Genomic DNA, 22,324 nt, shown 5'->3' on the forward strand with positions numbered 1-22,324 from the left:
TATTTTTTTTATCTTGGTTGAATTTGGTACTGCTGATTAAAAAATAAAATTTTCACTGGATTGTTGTGAATCCAGTGCCTAAGCGGGCGTTCAGAACCTGGGCGGCTGCCCAATTGAAAAAAAATAAAAATCCCATTGTCCCAATATACCATATTCCAACAATCCAACTTGAGGAAAAAAAAAAAAAAAAAGAAGAAGAAGAAGAAGTCGGTGAAGAGAATTTGGATAATCCATATTGTTAAAACAGTAAATTGTAAAACCATACAAGTGATATAAAAATCAACACCCAACACAACAAAAATATATAGAAATTTATAAAATATACAGTTTAACCAAAGTTAACACAACAATCAACAGATTCAACACTAGACTATACAACTTAACAAAAGTCAACAGTCAACAGATTCAACATAACAGTCAATAGATTTAACACTCAGCATCAATAGGCAAGAGTCTTCAATCATCATCATCATCAAAAGGAATATCAATAGTGTAAGCTTTGTTATATGTATCAGAGTCGAGGCCGCCATCATCAGAGTCATCTCTCTCTTCACTATAACGTTTATCTTCCTCTTTTTTTTTTTAATCTACCTCTTCTTCCTCTTCTTTTATCTTCTTCTTACTAGTATGTGTAGTTTGTGCAGACGAGGGTTTAGAAGTTTTGGCTGTTGTACTTTTCTTTTTGTGCTTCTCTGAACTCAAATATTGTATAATTTTTTTCTTGGTAGTTTCAGGAACATTTTTTCGCTGGGTAACATCCTTTTTAATAATACCGGCAAGGTGCTTTTTAAACCGGTAAATACCCTCATTAGTATCCTTTTTACAATAATTACATTTAATACGATTTTTATCACTTGTATTCAGGACATAACCATATTTTCAACCTGGATCACTATTTCGACAACTAGAAGTTAGAGAAGATACTTCATAGAACAATGCTTATTTCATCATTTTTTGGTTATTCAAAATTCAACAGATTTCTAATCTCATCTTGAACTGCTTCAGGAACCTTTGTACAATAAACAACATTACTTCTAACACCAACAATGTGTTTTTTGAATCGGTTAATACCCCCATTGATATTTTTTCAATAAAAATTACACCTTATACAATTTTTATCATTTGGTGTTGGGTTATATCCATACTTCTAACTCGAATTGCTTTTTCTAGGAGTAGCAGAAATAGATTTATAACAAGGATTTTGTTCTTGTTTTTGTTTTACATAACTTAAAAATTGTTTAACCTCATCTTTGATAGCTTCAAGAACATTTTTTCAAAGGACAATATCCCTTTTAATATCGGCAAGATGTTTCTGAAATCGGTTTATGCTTCATTTTGTATTTTTGTTCACAAAAATTGCATCTGACGGAATTTTTGTCATTTGGATTCGAGTTGTATCCATATTTTCAACCTGGATCTCCATTCCGACTAACTCCTGAAGAAGATATCTCAAAATAAAGCAAGCAATCTAAAAAATGCACTTACTTTGGTTGCTTGAACTCCAAAACTTTGAGAAACACTTCAATGATTTGATGATCGATCCAATGAAATATAGTTTTTTGGAGTTTTTTTTAGTCTAAAGGGACTTCTTGTGGGTTTAGGGTTCAAATGAACCTAAAAGCCATCATTCTTAACCTTTAAATATTTCAAAATAACAAAACGAAAAAAAAATCATTTTTTCTTCTTTTGGATGGGGCGCTAGGCGGCCGCCTAGGTGGATTCCATACCGCCTAGGCAACTGCCCAATGACAGATCACCCAGTTTTACTGCCTAGGCCTGGGTGACGTGCCCATCCTTTTTGGACAGCTTAGGCACTGGGCAGTACGTTTTTTTTTAACAATGGTTGTGTGTTTACTTTTCTCATGTGTGAATTTGGAAAATCAGAGCCCAAAAAATGAACAGATGAGGACAAGAGGAGCTTATCATAAGAGTAATCTATTCAAGGCATTGGTTGGAGCCATTCCTTGGTTATTATGACCCGATTAGACTACCAGATCCAATAGGTGCCTTTTCGATCCAATCCAAAGCAAAAATCTAGTTTGGCCATGAATGAGTCAAAATCAATATTTGATTGGTTTTAGCCTATCGGAATATTCAATTTTGACTGGTTCAACCTACTAAACAAAATTGAGAATATTTTATTTTGGGAAAAGTTTATATAAAGTTGCAACCTTAAAGTGTAGAATCACATATGCACTTCAAAAATCTATCAGAAATGTTATTTTAATGTTGAAAAATCCTCTAATTGATTATCTCGATATCGAGATGTATGAATATGAAAAAAAAAAAAAAGTTTTTAGTCCAAAAAATAGTGCATTTTGCAACACATTATCTAGACTGTGTATTTTCTAGATTTTCATATATTTATAGATCTACTTGATTTTAACTATTTTTAGAATTTAAAAATTTATAATTAGATATGAAAATAGATTTTAAGATAATCCTAAGAATTTTTTATATCAAAATTACATGTTATAATAAAATTTTGGAATGCGCCTTGATTGGATTGTTTAAGGTTGCAACCATATAGCATCCACGCCATTTTATTTTTATTATGTTTTATATTTTTATTTTAATATTTTTAATCAAATCTAACCAATTCGGTTGGCAATTGAACTGGACCCCTCGCTAGTTTGGTAGGTGATCCGATCGTAATAAGTATGGTATGGTCCACGTAACTAGACCTTGTTTATAAAACCTTCAAGCACCTCATACAAAATTGAATGATTGGGTTCTCATTTCTTTAGATGAAGTCTGGTTTAAATTTTGGTCGATTGTAGACCTTTAATAACTTAATTCTACATACACAACTAAAAATGATTGTTTGGGGTCAATTGTATGTGGTCATGTGTGTTTCTATCAGTGTTGCTTGTGCTTAGCAATTTGTACCAAAAAATATTATTTTGATTGGAATACCACAAATTTTGGAGAACTATGTTTAAATGTTTTGGAAAGAAAAAAAAAGGCAATGGTTACCTCAAAATATAATTTGGAACTTTATCAAAGTACGATGAACAATTTAACATTTTACTTATATCTTTTGATTTAACTTACCCATAAAACACACATGATCTTAATTGGAATAGTTTTGAAATGTTAAATAGGCATCTCTTATGAGTATGACCTATATCCCAGAAAAATTATGAGGACCTTCTTTTACCCAAAATAAGGTGTAATAAAGTTCACTCGAAAATGACTTTTGGTGGTCGCTAGAGTGACCTATTATCATTACTCACTCAATCTAAACCACCCACAATCTCAAGTCCAAACAATCAACGGTTGGGGTGAGCAGTTCATTAGTCTGATAGGGGCAGGAAAAATTCATCTGAATCGTTCATTATTGACAAATAAACGGTTTAGATGATGTGTATTGTGCTGTTTGTAAACTATATGTTTGTCGGTCTTACCAGATGTTTAGCGAAAGAAAATGCACCTGTAAATCCTGAGGTATCTCGTTTTCTGTATAGAGAAATTTATCAAAATAAACGTGACTCATCAACTATTTAATACTTATTTTTAACTATCCCCAGATCACCCTTATCTTATAGGTTTTTTTAAATTAAGTCAAAATAGTAAAATATTAAATAATTAATATCATAAATACATTTTTTATAAGGAACTTTGCCCTTTTGGGGTGTAGTTTGTGTAAAGCCTAGGCTCTAAACAATCAAATTAGAGTTTACCTTCAAATAGTGTCGAGAAATATGGTTTCAAAATTGAAAATCTTTGTGATAGCTTTAAAATATATTTTTATTTTTATTTATAAAGTTTAAAGCTTTAAAAATAGTGTAGATCGAGTAGATCTATGAAAACTTGAAAATCTTGAAAATTGACGGTCAAAAAATGCATTACAAAATACACTATTTGCAAAACTTGAAATCTATTTTCTTCTTATGTCCATGCATCTTGATGTCGACATGATCAATTTAAGGATATTTGAGGATCAAAACAACCTTTTCTAGTGAAATTTTTGAGGCAGGCTTTAATTTAATTGTTTAGAGCCTCGACTCTATGGTTTTTCCCTTTTGATACAAGTCTCTAAGCAATGTGTGGTTTCAATACTAAAAATCTTTGTGATAGCCTTAAAATATTTTATCTTCAATTATAAAATTTAAAGCTTAAAAAATAGTGTAGATTGAGTGGATATGTGAAACTTGTAAATCTTAAAAATCGACAGTCCAAAAATGTGTTATAAGATACACTATTTTCAAAACTTGAAATCTATTTTTGTCGCGTGTCCATACATGTTGATGTTGAGATGGTCCATTTGAACATCAAAACAACGTTTTCTTGTGAAATTTTTGAAGTGGGCTCTATATTGGTTAGAGCCTCTCCTCAATATAAACTTTTTTTCCTTTGATAAAATTACCTTCTTTGTATTAAGGGGCGACAAGGTGAACATTAACCACCATAAAAGGCAAAAAAGAAAGAAAAAGGACCACGGGCCATATCGATGTGAATTGCCTCATCCTAGCATAAGTTCCTAAAACATGAAATTGCAACATAGGAGTCGATTTAAGGCATAGGTGGTCAGGGTAGAATGAAATGGCGTTGCCGATCGGCTCTAATTTCTTATGTCTCTTTTTCTTCTTTTTTTTTTTTTTTTTTGCTATGCTTACCTTTGTATTTGATCCTAGCGGATTCCTGACCTAGATCGACAACTCCTGATCCGAATCGATGAGTTTAAAATTGCTTTCAAGTTTCCACCCAAATTTGGTGTTGAAAATCTATTGGTCTCGTATTGTGAAAGAAAAAAAAAAAAAGAATAAAAAATTTAATTTTTGAGGAGGGAGAAAATGCAATGAACAGAAGCCTTCAATTTTTGGGGAGAATTGAGTATCAGATCGAGCAATTGTTCTTTGTTGCTAATAAAAAAGCACTCTCGTTTGAACTTTCCACGAATAAGGAGCACCATAAAATAGCCATCTACTAAAAAATTGCTATCTACTAAAATATATTGCATTATTTTCTGTGGTGGTATATCTTTCCAAAACACAAACATAAGAACACGGTACATTTTTCCAATACACAAACTAAAATTTAGAATTAAGGTGCACCTAAAAACTTTATCGTAAAAAACTGTATTGAAGTTGGGAAACCCTCAAATTGTTCATCTCGACCTTGATAGATGAATATGGAAACAAAGAAAGAAAGATTTTGATTCTCCAAAATAGTATACTTTGAAATATATTATCTAGAATGTCTATTTTCAAGATTTTTCTATATTTATGGATCTAATTGATTTGAACCATTTTTTGAGTATAAAATTTTATAATTAGAGATGAAAATGGATTTCAAGCTATCTTAATGATACTTATGATAAAATTTAGAGGTGCGCCTTATTTTGATCGTTTAAGGTTGAGACCTTATGCAAACCATGACTAAATGAATGAATGTCCATGGCAGTTAATGAATGAATGTCAGGGAGAAAAATACTTAATGAGCACAAATGACTTTAGTCCCAAATTTCCCAAATATAAACAAGCAAGAAAAGCGAAAAACTAAAACAAAAAAATAAAATAAAAAAAGGGTAAAAAGGAAAGGAAAAGCCCTAGGGCACTCTACTCTCCAAAACAAAACCCTAAACCCCTTCCCACCTTACTTAAACTTCACTCCCCCTCGCTTCTCTCTATCTCTCTCTCTCCATTTTCTCTCTCATCAAAGAGCGCACAGGAGCCGCCATGTCTTCTGAGCAGGAGAAGAAGACGAAGAAGAAGAAGAAGGTCAAAGGCGATGGAGAAAACCACGAACCAGGTAAGACCGAAACCCCTAAATACGATCTCCTTCCATTTCCAAGCCAAGAACCAGTAGTTTCAGGGGAAGAACAGGCTGATAAGGATTACCTCATAAAACCTCAGAGCTTCACTCCCTCTCTAGACACCTCTCAATGGCCTATTCTCCTAAAAAATTATGACCGCCTCAATGTGAGAACAGGCCATTACACCCCAATCCCCTCTGGTTTTTCTCCATTGAAGCGGCCATTAGAAGAGTACATTCGTTATGGCATCATAAACCTTGATAAACCAGCGAACCCATCTTCTCATGAGGTGGTGGCATGGATAAAACGCATCCTGAGGGTCTCAAAAACTGGCCATAGCGGAACTCTCGATCCCAAGGTCACTGGTTCATTGATAGTCTGCATCGATAGAGCTACTCGCCTTGTGAAATCTCAGCAAGGGGCGGGGAAGGAATATGTTTGCATAGCTAGGCTCCATTCCTCTGTTCCTGATGTCGCAAAGGTAGCTCGAGCTCTCGAGACCCTCACTGGTGCTCTTTTCCAGCGCCCACCATTGATTTCGGCAGTGAAAAGACAGCTTAGGATTCGAACCATCTATGAAAGCAAGCTCCTGGAGTACGACCCAGATAAGCACCTGGTTGTTTTCTGGGTTTCTTGTGAGGCTGGGACCTATATAAGGACTCTCTGCGTTCACTTGGGCCTTGTTTTAGGGGTCGGTGGCCATATGCAGGAGCTTCGAAGGGTGAGATCAGGGATTTTGGGGGAGAAGGATAACATGGTGACTATGCATGATGTAATGGATGCTCAATGGCTCTATGACAATTACAGAGATGAGGCTTATCTGAGGAGAGTGGTTATGCCATTGGAGGTTCTATTAACCAGTTATAAGAGATTAGTTGTGAAGGATTCGGCTGTAAATGCCATTTGTTATGGAGCAAAGCTTATGATTCCTGGTCTTTTGAGGTTTGAGAATGATATTGAGAATGGGGAAGAGGTGGTCCTTATGACCACCAAAGGGGAAGCCATTGCTCTTGGAATTGCAGAGATGACCACTGCAGTGATGGCTACTTGTGACCATGGGGTGGTGGCTAGGATTAAGAGGGTGGTTATGGATAGAGACACTTACCCGAGGAAATGGGGTTTGGGTCCTAAGGCCTCAATGAAGAAGAAGATGGTTGCTGAGGGTTTTCTTGATAAGCATGGGAAGCCCAATGAGAAGACCCCTGCTGAGTGGTTGAGAAATGTGGCTCTTCCCGTTGGTGGAGATTCGATCATTGCTAAAATGGCGGCGGCGAGTGATGAACCAGCTGAGGTGAGGAAGGAGGCTGAAACGGAAGTGGAAGAGAAGAAAGAGAAGAAGAAGAAAAAGAAAGATAAGGGGGGAGAGGAGAATGGTGATGATGCTGGTGATAGGAAGAAGCGAAAACTGGAGGAGAGAGAGAGCCCTGAAGTGCCACTGAAGAAGGCGAAGGTTGAGTCTGATGGTGAAATTGAGGTGGAGAAGAGTTCAAAGAAAGAGCAGGTGAAGAAGGCAAAGGAGGAAGAAGTGGGGGAGGAGAAGATCGAGAAAAGTCAGGAGAAGAAGAAGAAGAAGAAGGAAAAGAAGGGTGAGAAGGAGAAAGAAGAGTCTGGAGGTGAGGAGGCAAAGGCCGAGGAGGAGAAAAAGGAGAAGGAGAAGAAGAAGAAGAAAAGCAAGGATGCGGGGGAGGATGGGGGCTTGGCCTCACCTAGTGTTGGCGGGAGCAACGGGGAATCCGAAAAGAGTGAGAAAAAGAAGAAAGATAAGAAGAAGAAGAGTAAGAAGCACGGTGAGGACCAAGAACAATAGTGAGAAAAATGGCTCCAATGGACTATTGTTATCATTTTTAAAGAGGGAATCTTTAATGTTCCTTTTCAAGGGATTTGTCTTTTTATTTAGTTTACTTGTCGTTGAAGGTTTTTTACTCCTTTTGCCAAAAGATAGCGGCTTTGCTTATTCGATGTATAAGTTGAATCGTTTGCCCGCTGCAAACTAACAGTCCAGAGCTTTGGTAAATATTTTCTGCAGAATCAGTTTTGCCCAACATAGTTTTGGGAATAACATTATGTTTTAATTTCTTTGTTATGAGCTGCTATATATTGCAATGCTAATCTATATGAGCTTTAGGTTCGTCCTTGAGGGATTTCTTTCGGACTTTAGTGATAATGAAATGTTGGCCTTCTGCTTATATTGGAATGCTTATTATTGGAAAATCATGCCGGACAAAATTTCGTATATCTAAGTGCTACTTTAAGAGTATAGACACCGAGGTTGCCTACAATCTTGGTTTCACTAACACGTTATACTAACTTGTACGTTACTAAGTATAATGAGCATAATTTTTGCAATTTTTATATTTTGATATATAAAAGGAAAGTAATGCCTCATGTCAGTCTCCGTCTAATGGAATGACAATCCGCCAAAATATGTTGTGTTTCAACGTAAACACTTAACATTGCTTATAAAGTGTCTAAGAACCACTAGAGAGAGACTGCCATAATTTTGGTAGTCAACTATGTTTAGTAACTTACACATGGGGCAATTTTGGATCGTGATCTTTAGGGTAAAAAACATATAAAGGTAAGTGATGTCTTGTGCCAATCTTTCTCTAATGAAATGAGAATCCACCTCAATTTCTATAAAGTGACTAAGGATATTTTTCATGAGCAATGTCAAGTATGTTATGATGAAACACGTCATATTGGGGTGGATTCTCATTTCATTAGAGAAAGATTGGCCCAAGGCATCACTTACCTTTATATGTTTTTTGCCCTAAAGATCACGATCCAAAATTGCCCCATGAGTAAGTTACTAAACATAGTTGACTACCAAAATATGTCAGTCTCTCTCTAGTGGTTCTTAGACACTTTATAAGCAATGTTAAGTGTTTATGTTGAAACTCAACATATTTTGGCGGATTGTCATTCCATTAGACGGACACTGACATGAGGCTTTACTTTCCTTTTATATATGTTTTGTCCAAAGAGATTGCTCACTGAATTTGGAGCTGTGTGGTGAGCACAGAGCGAACTATTTTTCCGCCTTTTAGTAAAAAAAAAAAGAGATTGCTCACCGAATAAGTTACATAGGCATGATTACCAAATTGTCACAAACATGTTATATTAACTTCTTATGTGTTGCTAAGTATAATCTTACTAATTTTGTAATTTTTGATGGCTTAGTATGTTTTATAAAGCAAAGGATACTCTTTGTAAGCTATGTCAAGTGTTTCTTGTTGAAGCATGACATTTTGATTGTCATTCCATTCGAGTGATACTGACATGAGGCATCACCTACCTTTACTATGTCTTGTCTAAAGATCATGATCCGAAATGTCTCACTGAATATGTTATTAAACATTGCCATGACTACCAAATTGTCACTGGTCACCAACTGTTGCACCTGTGAGTATTGGAAGATATGCATATGAAAAATACGAGTTCTTTATCCAACGAAGCAAAAGTTATATTATCATTTTGTTTTGTGATTGTATCAAGTTTTGCATGTGTACAATTTTGTTTTGGGATCATAGGGTTCCCTGCTAAGATCGTTCTTTTCTGAGTTAAGAGGATGCAGTTTTGTTGGATTGCCTTCTATTTCTTTATGCCCCTTCCAATTTATAAGGGGGGTTAACATTTTTTTTGAGATTGTTAAATTGAAGGGGGTTTGATATTCTCCTCTATGTTTTGCTGTTTCCACCCAAAGTACAGGAGGGCTTAATCAAACTTCTTAGCTGGTAATGCCACCTAAGTTTTTGGATGGGAAGTGCAATGACATGTGTCAGCGTAGCAGCCGCCCTAATTTATGTGTTCATTCTCTAGGAGCAACATGTTTAATTGCATATATTTCTACATGGTTGGGAAATTTGTAGTGTCCTTCCTGGTTGATATGTGTTTGCTGTCATGCAATTTGTGTTTTTTCTTTTACTTTGAAATTCTAGTCTTTATTCTTCCATCTTAGCAACCTTCACTTTCCATCTCTTTCTTTCCCTCCTACCCCAATCTACTCTTCTTGATCAACTCTCTCTCTCTGACACACACACACATGAACGCACGCTTATGCACATACATGCACGCGGGCACACACACACGTTCGCACGTGCACACAGACGCACTAGATCTCTTGAATATCTCTTGCTCTCCTCTCCCCCTGTCTGCTCTCCCTCTCATCCTGGATGATCCCACTATGTCAGCTTCCTTTTCTTACCTCCCAGAGAACAAGAAAAAAAATAAAAACCAAAGGGAAAAGGGAAAAATGCATGAAGAGAGGAGTGTCCTTGGTACGAGGAAAGGAAACGCATCATCCCTCTTCTTTGCTTCATTTTGTGGCCGTCCTTTGTGGGATCTTGAGACTTTCTATTCTCTTATTATACACCACTAAACTTGATTTCAACATCGTCATGTTACATGAATGATAATCACCTCCATGATTCATTTTATTACTGATCGTCTTGATGAAGTATCTTACTGTACTTTTTATAGTCTAATCTCTTTATTCGCCATTCTATTTTTGTTCGGCAGCTGCAGATAATGTCTTTAAGAAAGGGAAATTTGCTCAGTGTGTACCTTATTATGGGGATTAAATTTTTAGTAGGTCTCTTACTCACATCTTGGCCCTTTTAGCAATAAGTCATGCAACTTGGAATTCTCTAAATCAAAAAGCTCTTGTTGTTTATATTAGTAAATTAGTGTTCTGCCAAATTTTAGTTATAACCTGCAAGATGTTAGCAAAGAGATTCCGTAACCTGCATGTTCTGTCGATTTTGTGTCTTGCTTGTAAATGGTGGCAGATTACATGGGGAGCCATTTCTTATGCAACACAATGGACATTAATTTAAGACATGCAATTTACTTGTCATCAGCCTTCAAACTGTCAAGGATGTCTAAGTTGGACGCAGTGGTCAAGAATTGGATTCCCCTCTGATTCACTTTTGCCTTAAGCCAAGCAAGTGTCTTGCATTATCAGTTACACTTTACAAGAGTTAGACTAAGGAAATGCTCTGAAGGCATTCTAATTTAAAGCTTGGACCGCATGTTCTAGGACTCAGGACTCATTTCAATTGCTCTCTGATTCTCATAAATTGAAGATTAGGTGGAGTGTTCTTTGCGCTTGCTAGTTTAATGTGATTGTGGTCATTCATCTAGCATTTTTCTATTTTTAATTCAGATACTCAATCTTACGGGACTTGCCTGAGTCCAGTCAGCCTTGGGCGAGTAACTCAGCCTTGCCCTATAGATGAGGCTGAGTAACCCCAATTTGTATGTATGACTAGAGGGGCATAAATAAATTTTTTTTTTAAAAAAAACTCCAAAAATATAGGAATGTTGTATAAATTTTTTGTATTTGAATTGGATGTTTTTGGTAATGATTGATGAGTTCTTTTTGCTATAATACCATAATCCCTATTTTTATATTTTCCTTTTTTTTATGGATTTTTTAAAAATATCTTCTATTATAAATCAAAATTTTAAAATCTATTTTTCTGTAATTTTTTAAGCGTATTTGGACTTTGGTTTTATTTTACTTTTGAAGCCTTTGTTTTATTTTTCATATTTTTTTTTTTATGATTTTGTTTTAGATTTTTCTAAGGTTTCTTGCCCTGTGCGGGACTTGGGCGAGTACACTCGAGTACTCGCCTCAGCCAAGACTCGAATCCCGTGACTTTGTAGATGCCTGATGCCACTTCACGCATGGTTCTCATATTTTAGTGTCTGATTTTTAAGGTTTCTGGTTTGTGAAGAAATTTGCTCATATCATGATGTTCCCTGTGCTCCAGGCCTAGAGATAAGCTACTGCATTTGCTCTTTTCAAGTATGAATCTATGAACTTTTCTTCATTTGCTCTTTTCAAGTTTGAATCTATGAACTTTTTTTCAGGAGAGGGACCATGGAAATGAGGCGCTAAGGTTTCTTGGTTTTTTTCAATATGAGATTGAAACCCCAGGAAAATTCCTATGTACATGTCTGTAACATCAGTTTTTTGTGACATTTCATTGCATGTCTGAAGCATCAAACAAGGATACAACACCCATTCAAGTTTTCATCATCTAAGCTTAGTAGTCTCTGATGGAAGAGAGAGAGAGAAAGAACTGCAAAAAAAGATGCAGTGCAACTAAAGGGCAATTCCTGTATAAGAGAACCCAGAGAGATGTGTACCTGTCAATGTTTATTAAAGGGAAGACCAGTTGGGATCTAGAAATAACAGGACTGGAATTGAATATGAGAGAGAGGGTTTTCTAGATGGGAGAGATGTTTTAGTAGGTTATAGGAGTGATGTATCATTACCTATTATTAGTAGCCACTTCAAGATTTAGAAGTTAAGAGAGAATATCTTTTCATTAAAGAATAATGATAGATACATTGATTTAATTTGAAGATAAAGATAGATAGATCGATTAAAAAGAGACATTTGTCGCAAGAATAAAAAAAGCCGCTTTCTTGTTAGATATCCATAAAAGAAAAAGTTTATGTAAAGATGTAACCTTATAATATAGAACTACGGATGCAGCTCAAAAATCCATCGAAAAAGATAGTTTTTCGTTGATGAGTAAATAAATAGAGGCATAGATAAATTAATATGCCCTTGATCTATCTATTATTGCCTCCTTCAAGGGCAGAGGTTATGGGGATTTGTGTGGCACTCTCAATAGGTCGTTTTTTGAGTTTTTCTTCCGCATACAGCTGGACCTGAAATCCTCTTAGACATTTTGAGTCATCTAAATGCATAGATGTTGTGGCTCATGGGGCAGTCTAGAGGCTGGGCCGAAATGAGCCTGAGACAGGCCTGGGTTCGAAAATTTTAAAGCATGTTAAGCCCAGCCTTTTCTTTTCTAGCTAGCCCTAGCCCAGGCTTGGGTTCGAAAATTTTAAAGCATGTTAAGCCCAGCCTTTTTCTTTTCTAGCTAGCCCTAGCCCAGTTTTAAGCCATTCCAAGTCCGAGCCCAGCCAGTGGACCAAGTATGGCTGCCTAAGCCTGGTGTTATTGACAGTCCTAGTAGCGCACATATATTCAATAAGCACAACTCTCTCGCACTAGTTCGGGTGTAATGGGTCAGGTCTGGTCGACCCCAATTGGGTCCTAACTTTACCTAGACCGGGTTGGTTGGAGTTCGGGTCGAGATAAAGAATAAATTTTATTATACACTAAAAAATTACTTATATAATAGTTGTTTCCATGTTATATATATATATATATATATATATATATATAGAAAAGTCTTCCCAACATCTATAGGCGAAAATGAATAGTGATTTCGTCTACCCTCATCACTGTCTAAATTTCATCGTGTGGTCACGATTGTCTAGTAGTGTTTTTTTCATTTTTTTTCTACAAATCGGAATGACCTAAAATTTTGATGGTATGTACATCTTACTGAGACGCATCTAATAAAAATATATATAAAAAAAATTGTCCCTAAAATAAACATACCAAATTACCCCTGAATCTTTTTGGAGGTATGTTGGTCAATTATTTTCATGTAAACTATTTTTTTTATATTTTTCGAAGATTCTCTTATATTTGATGAATATACATTCTAAATTTCAGGTAATTTCGAATCATAGAAAAAAAAATGAAAAATGAAACACTATTGGACAATCGTGACCTCACGATGAACTTTGGACTGTGATGAGAGTAGGCAAAATCACTGTTCGCCTATAGGCATTGCATAGTATTTTTTTTCGCCTATAGGCATTGCATAGTATTTTCTTATATATATATATATATATATATATATATATATATATATATATATATATATATATATATATATATATATATATATTAGATGTGGTCCACCCTGAGCTAACCCAATCCAATAATTTAGAATGGGCTTGTACCCGACCTATAGAGTCCAATATCCAGGCTCGGACCTTGGCCCTGGTCCTCCAAGGTCGAATCGAACCATGAGGTCGGTGGGCACACCCAATCGGATTGCTAGCCTAATTCTGAATATCAATTGATGCCTTTTGTTTTAATAAAAGAAATCCTCCTCTCAACATAGTAAAGGTACAAGTATACCAATGTATTTGTCAACTTATAAGTATTTATCATAAAAGGCATTAACCATAGACACTAAGCAGTACCAAATGTTAGCACTATTCTCACACGAGTCAGCCCACTACTCAGGTGTTCCATCTCTAGACAACAAAACCAAAACCAGTTGGCCTTGAATTTCAAATCTAGAGCCACGTACATCGCACAAACAACAAAGCCAAAGCCAATTGGCCTTCGATTTCAATTCTAGAGCCACGTACGTAGCACAAACTACCACGTATGAACATCCCATAACACCTTTCTCTCTCTATCTTCAGTCACTCTCTCTCTTCTCTCTCATGGATTTCTCTAATTTAACTTCCATCTTCTTCACCTCTCTCCTCTTCTCTAGCTCCCCTTCTGACCCAGTTTCCTTGCCAAAGTTGGATGTGGACCTCCTGTTATTCCCTCTAAATCTAGAGTACTTAGAGGCTGAGTTTTCCTTATGGGTATGGCTTGGATAAAGTTGCCCCAAATTTAACCAAGGGAGGTCCCCCCTCCAATTGGAACCACAAAGGCTAACCTTGATCCCCTAACTAGGGATATTATCACTCAGTTTGCTTATCAAGAGGTTGGTCATCTGAGGTACATTTGGGGTTTTGTTAGGGGTGGCAACGGGTCGGGTCCGGATAGTCTCTGGGTTCAATTCTTAGCCCTATACCTGGACCCATGTTGGGTCCGAGTCCATTGCCACCCCTAGGTTTTATTTCTCACGGTCTTTGACATGCCTTCACATTGGCGCTTGAGGGAGCACTCTTAACTCCCTCGGGTGCGAAAGCTACTCAAGAAATTTTTTGGATTTGAAATTTCTGAATTCACTCAAGAATCATTATTTTTAAAACAAGTAGATTTTGAGTTCAACACTTAGATCTGACTGATAAAAAATTGTACGTCCGGTGTTCAAACTTAGGACATTATCACTGTATTTCTCCGATAGAGTGGGTTTGAAATTTTTTCTTTTTCTTTCCAGGTTGGTTGCTAGTTTGAGGAAGATATATCAGTTTTGGATCTTACAAGCTAAACAGTATTGTATACTATCCCTTGTATTAGTCGACTTCAAATAGTTGGGATGTGACTCAGATGATATTATTCGTTATTTTGGTATAAATTATTTTATTTTTATTTCTTTATTTTGATTTCTTCTTCACTAAAATACGAGTGCAGTGCGCTTCAAAAGAGTGTTCCTGGGTTTCCAAGGCCTTTACTGGACTTGAACTCAGAAAATTTTGCAAAGGTGATGAACTCTATATTTGTTCACAAACTTGAGCCGCCCTTTGATCCATATGCCAACGCTCTCAATTATCTTTTGGCTTCATATGTGGTCCCTTATGTTGGTCTCACTGGTTCACATCCCCTTATTCAAGACGGGCAAGGAAAACCTTCACTGATCTTCATTTTCCTTATTTTCTTTTCTGTTTTTTTCCTTCTGCACGCGTAAAGCAATACTCCGGCAGGAGCATACATGATACACTTACTCCCTTGGGCAAAAGAATAGAAGGTGTAGTTATATGGATTTTTTGAAGGAAAATTGTTTCCCATGGGCTGGACCACATTTCCACTTATGTGGTCCAAAAAGTGTAAGCATCCATCTTAAAGATGGATGCAAGCATGTGTTGTGTCTAAAAATAATGGAAACTAATGGTCCAAATGCTTTCTTACTAAAATTATTACTTATAATTTTCAAAATTTATTTATTTATTCATAATCCTGATCTACATGTTATAGATTACGTATCTTTAAAAACTAAGTCAAAAAATCCATCTCAAAAATATGTTTTTATTAAGAAGCTCGCATTTTTACATATGCGGGCTTGGCAGCATCGAAACCGAATCCTTTTCTAAATCTGATATCCACTTAAAAATCATTGGTTTCGAGAAGAAATAGATTTTGATTTTCTAAACAATTAGACTTAGCTATTAAAAAATTGGACATCCTCAATTCAATCTTCGGACTTTATATTTTAGGGTGATATATATAGAACATTTTTTTTAAAAGCTCATTAATATAGATCATCGAAATCCTTGAGACATGTCTCGCATTTTCATCCCTTGGATTTCTAGTGTCCACTACCTCTCCCTTCGTATACCTAGGATTTTATATATTCTTTTGTTACCTAGGTACTTCAATTTTACCTTTGTGTTGCATGTCAATATGTGTCAATACTTTTAATATAGCAAAACAACTTATCCACTTACGGCACCAATCGTCAACTTATCAACACTGTCTTGCCTTACTCATATAGTCCTCCACTAAGGATAACAAGGAATAATTGCATTTTATTTTGGAAATTTTAGTATTAATTGCCTCTACACAACATTAGTTTGAAAAATAAAGTAAAATTACATAAATAGAATCAGGCTTTTAAAATTTTCTCAGTTGAAATAAATTTATTTTATATTTTATGTTTTTGATGCTCCACATTTTTTTATAAAAATTTGAATTTTATATAAGTGACATATATTAAATTTTTGTATAAACACTTGTGTGACATAGTTGTAGCACTTGTTTGGCCCAGAGTACCAGACACTCTAGACACATATTATGCCTGTTCGGCCAAACATGCTCTAGACATCAATTTGTAAGGTATAAAACTTCTTAAAACATTTGACAAATAGCCAAAACTTTACATATATCTTAAGCTTTATGTTGCCATAATTCATAACATGATAAATTTCCTGCATATTCCTGTGTTGGCAATTTGCCTCTTGCCAAGACATGAACTAAGTGTTAGTTAGATCTTAATCTTGATTAAGGTCCTCCGAAACAAGGGTTTGGGCTCAAATTCCTAGCCCGGCCACGAAAGACAGACTGGCCAACAGAGTGTCACTTCCTTAGACCTGTTTGGATGTTTCTTAAGGGCATTTTTAAAGATAGGTACTTGTGAATAGTAGTGCACTATGCAATGGCAACACTTTTCTTTTTTTTGATATGTTAACGGTGAGAATGGATGGTGGGACGTTAGGTTGAGGCATCAGCCTTCCTAACCACTGATGCCCCGACCCCATTCTTTGGTTTCCTACTAATAACCTCAACTCAGGTCTTTGCAAACGGAAAATGGTGAGGATTGGAACTAGTTCAAAGTTGGTGGTGACTTTGTAGTTGGTAGCTGGATTGCTAGCGGTGGAATCTGGCCAGGATGCCGTTATCCCAACACTGCTATGCTAGCATGCAAACAAGAAGGTAGATCTGTACCTGCACACGGTATCAGAATTCACAAACAAGATATCTCGATTGAGGAATAGATTGGGAGGCATTGGCATCAAAGATGAAAGGATCATTGTTCCCCCTACATTGGGTGCAGAGAGGAAGATCTCAGGGAATTTGCTGGCTGGTGACCAATTTTCTATGTCATTTGCCCTTACATCACAAGAAACTCTTAGGATTGTGTATAGTAATGGGAATGAGAAATCCCCAGGTGGATTTTTCCCTGAAGGAGCTGATGGTTGGATTGCTAGAAGTTATTTGCATAATATTTGAGAATCGCCCATCCCCAAAAGTAGAGAAATGGGATTCCTACTCTCTCTTGAATCCATGGAAATCCGATTATTAAGTAAACATGGATTTTGAGATATCCTCATTACCAAATGTGCCCTTAATGCATCTTTTTGTTGTTCAAGTTGGTTTACTTGTTTCCTTACGAGAAATAAAGTTGGTTTACTTGTTTCCTAATGAGAAATAAAATGTCATGTAAGAGTCATCATCATTAAAATCTTGTCCCAATTAATTGGGATCGACTACACAAATCCTATTATGCTATTCTACTCTACCACAACATTTGTAAAAGTAATATAGGATTTTATTAGAAGGGCTTTGATGGATGCTAGGGTTAATTTTTGTAGTATTTTGGAATATCTCTCATATTTTTGTCTCATTCATTTGCTTAATAAAAAGTTTTGATGGATGATAAGATTTATTTTAGTAGTCTAGGAATATGTCTTAAAGCAGTAGCTCTCATGTTCTTTCTCTTGTTCATTTCCTTCTTTTTTTTATGAAGAGAGGGAGGTAACTTGAGTTTTCCAATTGCAGTGAGGATTCATGATGAACAAAGAGATGCAAAGCCATTTTTTAAGCGGAAACCTAGTGACAATTATCTTTATGAATTCAATTTATCTATGTTTTATCATGACATACCAATATCAAATCGTTGGAATAAAGCTCATATAATAATGATGATATCTTGAAGCATGTCCTACCTAAACACAGCTCTCAAATACGAATATGGCAAACAAGAACCAAATTGCAAGGAGCCAATGATGATTATATAATGGGAAATGTATATTATGAGTTCATTTACTTTTAATACGAGGTCACAATTATGATTGACTTTTACGTTTGGATGGTTAAGGATGTGTCATTGTTTAGACATAAAGTTCCAAACAAATTTTTTTGAATATTGTGACACACTTACATCTATTGGATTTCACATCCTATGGCTAAAAATGATCGTCAATAGTGATTTCTCATAGTATACAATCCCTTGTATAAGTTAATATTTAGTTTAATAGTGATTTTTGATAGTTTAATTTTGATTGCGCTGAAAAACTATTATCAACTTTTCACTTACAAAATGTTTAATATATGCTTTAAATTTACCTATCATTTGAATTCATCTGCTTCACAAAAATTATACACCAATCCAAGATTTATCTAATGGGGAAACTTTCTATGTTCCCCCTACAACATAGAAGTTCTATCCTCCCCCTTATCCAACCATCCATGTTTTAATGGAGGACTAAGATTGCTCTAATTACAATGTCACGTCTCTACACTGTTTTATTTTTAATTGTTTTTCTATAAACTGTTTTGACACCAAATTTTGGACGTTCATTCCTCTATTAAACTCGCACTAACAAAAAATATAAGAAAATTATTTTCAATAAAATAAAATGATGGTCATTAATTTTTATTGAAAAATTATATAGTTAATATTTTTTTTAGGTGCACCCCAATGAGAAGATGACATGTACCAAATTTCATATTCAGAAAAATTGTATTAAAAAACTAAAAATAAAATACTTTGAGATGTCGGATCTAAGATCAAAAGGTAAGTGGCTCTCTTGATAAAAAATGGACGGTTGGATGGTAGGGGGAACATAGAAAGCTTTCCCTTTATCTAATTAATTCTTGATAAAACATGAGTAGAAATGCCACCCAATAGGATTTTCCACAAGTAATATCTCCATAACATGTATCGATGGTTTATTTGCTAGATCATGTGCTTTCACTCTACCATAAATATTGAAGCTACATGAGCACAAATGCACTTTAAAACTGAAAGTTTAGCATTTATAACTCATGAATGAAGGCATCTTAGGTGGTAGGCGACTCTAAATAGTTGGAATGAGGCTTGGATGATGATGAATGAACGAAGACACATTAGGCGGGTAGAGAGCAAGACTTGGGTTGTCCTAGGCTGACACACATTTGATGTTTGATTTGGGCATGTTCAGGCCCTATTAATGGGTCAGCCTAAGCCAACTAAAAAACAAGCATTTTCAAATAATTCTATAAAACAAAACGCTAAATGGGCTACGTTGGAACATGATCTTGGTCCAAAGGCCTTCCCTAACCACATGAGCTAGATTTCATGGAGCCCTGGGACCAAAATTAGAGGTCTAGGACTCGGCCACCAAACCCATTGCCATCAGGCCAAAATTAGAGGTCTAGGACTGGGCCACCTAGCCCATGGCCACCTCAAAGGTGCATATAGGCATATATCCATGATTACTTTAAAATGTGATGTCCAATCCTGATGCATAGATGGGGGTTTCATCATTAGAATAAACTTGGATTAAAGAGAAGCTATTTTTATGGAAAAGTCCAAAGCTCCCGTTTCTCGAATGTAAAATCAAGAAACTATCTATGTAAAATTAGGCAGAGGTAATGCCATTAGTGTAGAGATAGAGATAGTTGAGGAGATAGAGATAGTTGAGGATATTTTTTAATATGCTTCCAACGGACTAAAGGTGGAGACCCCTCCATCTAGCACTATTCATGACCCAAATATGATAATGTCCCAAATATCAGATGATATTTGACAGTTGGTACAAAACTATGTATCTACAACTATCTCTATATCTACAATTAGGTATTGCTCAAAGTCTAAGGATCTCTCTCTTGGACTTGGATGGAGAAATGACACCTCCAGCCGTCCGAATTCAATATAATAGCTAAGGATGGCTGTTACCTTTTTATTTTATTTTATAACAAAATAAAAGGATCTTGAACATAATTCCATTATGTAGTTAAAAGTATAAATTGTCCTCGGCCATAGGGCATGCTCAATGGCATACTTCCAGCCACGCAATTGTACATGTGACATTTAAGTTACCTTTGATGTTTTTTATGATCCATTAGAGGAAAACAACCTTTTCCGATGGACTGTTTAGGTGCACCTTAATTTGACATTTAATATTGCAACCTTATATAAACTGTGTGTTTGATGGGCGCGTCAAGATTGAGGACATAACTTAGATAGGAAATTTTGTTCAACTACACAAAAACAAACTCCTACCATCACAAATGAAAATATCAAACATAGCTATTCAAATCCCTCAGCGAATTTGGTCATAGGCAACTTCAACATGAAAACCTTCAAACTACTACTACAACAATGGAAAATTTGTTCTGCCATAGGTTTTTTTAGATGGGGAGGGAAATGTTTTAGTAGGTTAAATGAGTGACATATCATTCCCTATTACTAATAACCACTTTAGGATTTAGAAATTAAAAGAGAATATCTTACTAAAGATTAGAGATAGATATACTGATTTAATTTGAAGATAAAGATAGATAGACAAATGGACTAAAATGGTCTAAATTAGGAGTCAAAAGAGACATTTGTTGCAAGAATAAAAAGAGTCACCTTCTTCTTAGATATCTATAAATGAGTAGAAGTATTGATAAATTAATATTGATCTATCTATTATTTTTAGTGTACCTTTCACAGCAGCTTGACTTGAAATCCTCTTGACATTTAGGGCCAGTTTGGTTCGTGTGAAAATAATTTCTGAGAATATTTCACATAAAAAAATTCGTTTATATGGTTAGGTGTATATTTTTACAACAATTGGCCCCAATGCATATTTTCACATCAATTAGCAGTTAATTAATGTGAAAATATTTCTACACCTTCACGTGAAAATATTTTCTAATAAATATTTTCACATAAACCAAACGTGTTGTTAGTGTTATCTAATTGTATAAAAGTTGTGGTTCATGGGGCAGTCTATAGGCCGGGCTGAAGTGGGCATGAGAGAGGGTTGGGCTCGAAATTTTTACAGCATGTTAAGCCCAGCCTTTGCTTTTCTTGCTAGGCCCTGTCCGATTTTTAAACCATGCCAGGTCTGAGCCCAGCCAGTGGACCAAATATGGCTGCATAAGCCTGGTGCTATTGACAGTCCTAGTAGCACACGTATATTCGATAAGCACTACTCTCTCACAAGCACAACTCTCTCTCAGTAGTTCGGGTGTAATGGGTCAGGTCTGAGTCGACCCCAATTGGGTCCTAACTTTACCTAGACTCGGTTGGTATGAGTTGGATTTTAGATAAAGAAATAACTTTTACTATAATATTTAAATAAGGGTGTGGTTTGTGTAGAGCCTAGGCTCTCAACAATCAAATTAGAGCCTACCATCAAATAGTGTCGAGAAATATGGTTTTAATATTGGAAATCTATTAGCCTTGCAATAGATTTTTATATTTATTTATAGAATTTAAAGCTTCAAAAATAGTGTAGATCGACAGATCTATGAAAACTTGAAAATCTAAAAAATTGACAGTCCAAAAATACGTTACAAAATACACTTTTTCCAAAACTTGAAATCCATTTTTTTCTCATGTCCATGCATCTTGATGTCGAGATGGTCGATTTGAAGTTATTTGGGCATCAAAACAATATCTTCTAGAGAAATTTGTGGGGGTAGGCTCAAATTTGATTGTTTAGAGATTCGGCTCTATAGAAACTTTTCCCTTCAAATAAAAAGTGTGGTTTCTATAAGGTTGCAACCTTAAGCAATCCAATTCAAGCACACCTCCAAATTTTATCTTAACAAGCAATTTTGGTGTAAGATTCTTACGATTATCTCAAAATGTATTTTTATATCTAATTATAAAATTTTAAACTTCAAACTTGGTTAAAATCAAGTAGATTAATAAACATATGAAAGTCCTGAAAATGGATGGTTTAGATAATGTGTTACAAGATGCACTAGTTTTGAGACTCAAAATCATTTTTTTTTCATATTCATACACCTCGATGTTGAGATGATCAATTAGAAGGTTTTTCAACACCAAAACAACCTTTTCTTTAACGTGCATATGTAATCGGTTGCAACCTTATATAAATTTTTTCCTTAAATAAATACTTACATATGCAACAATTGTTTATATATAAATAATATAAAAATATGTGGTGCAGTCTCATCTCAAACGTGTCTGTCCACTACTCACGTGTCTCATCTCTAGACAATAAAGCCAAAGCCAATTGGTCTTCAATTTCAATTCTTGAGCCACGTACGTAGCACAAACTTGT

At 35.5% G+C, this 22,324-nt stretch overlaps 1 protein-coding gene and 1 pseudogene across 1 annotated transcript; both read left to right on the plus strand.

Moving 5' to 3' along the window:
- Positions 1 to 5,665: 5,665 nt before the first annotated feature.
- On the plus strand, positions 5,666 to 7,890 carry NAP57 (NAP57 homolog). Its single transcript, XM_006844666.4, has one exon. The coding sequence runs from the start codon at positions 5,682 to 5,684 to the stop codon at positions 7,563 to 7,565; it is 1,884 nt and encodes a 627-aa protein (XP_006844729.1). The 5' UTR covers positions 5,666 to 5,681; the 3' UTR covers positions 7,566 to 7,890.
- A 4,911-nt stretch (positions 7,891 to 12,801) lies between these two features.
- LOC148781476 (desiccation-related protein PCC13-62-like) lies at positions 12,802 to 16,821 on the plus strand (annotated as a pseudogene).
- The last annotated feature ends 5,503 nt before the right edge of the window (positions 16,822 to 22,324 follow it).

The sequence above is a fragment of the Amborella trichopoda genome, chromosome 6 (genome assembly GCF_054954075.1).
Source record: "Amborella trichopoda isolate Santa Cruz 75 chromosome 6, AtrichopodaSantaCruz75HAP2 v2.0, whole genome shotgun sequence".
Classification (NCBI taxonomy): domain Eukaryota; kingdom Viridiplantae; phylum Streptophyta; class Magnoliopsida; order Amborellales; family Amborellaceae; genus Amborella; species Amborella trichopoda.

Excerpts from the sequence above, each read along its gene's own strand:
- NAP57 (XM_006844666.4), top strand. The coding sequence starts at position 5,682 with ATGTCTTCTGAGCAGGAGAAGAAGACGAAGAAGAAGAAGAAGGTCAAA.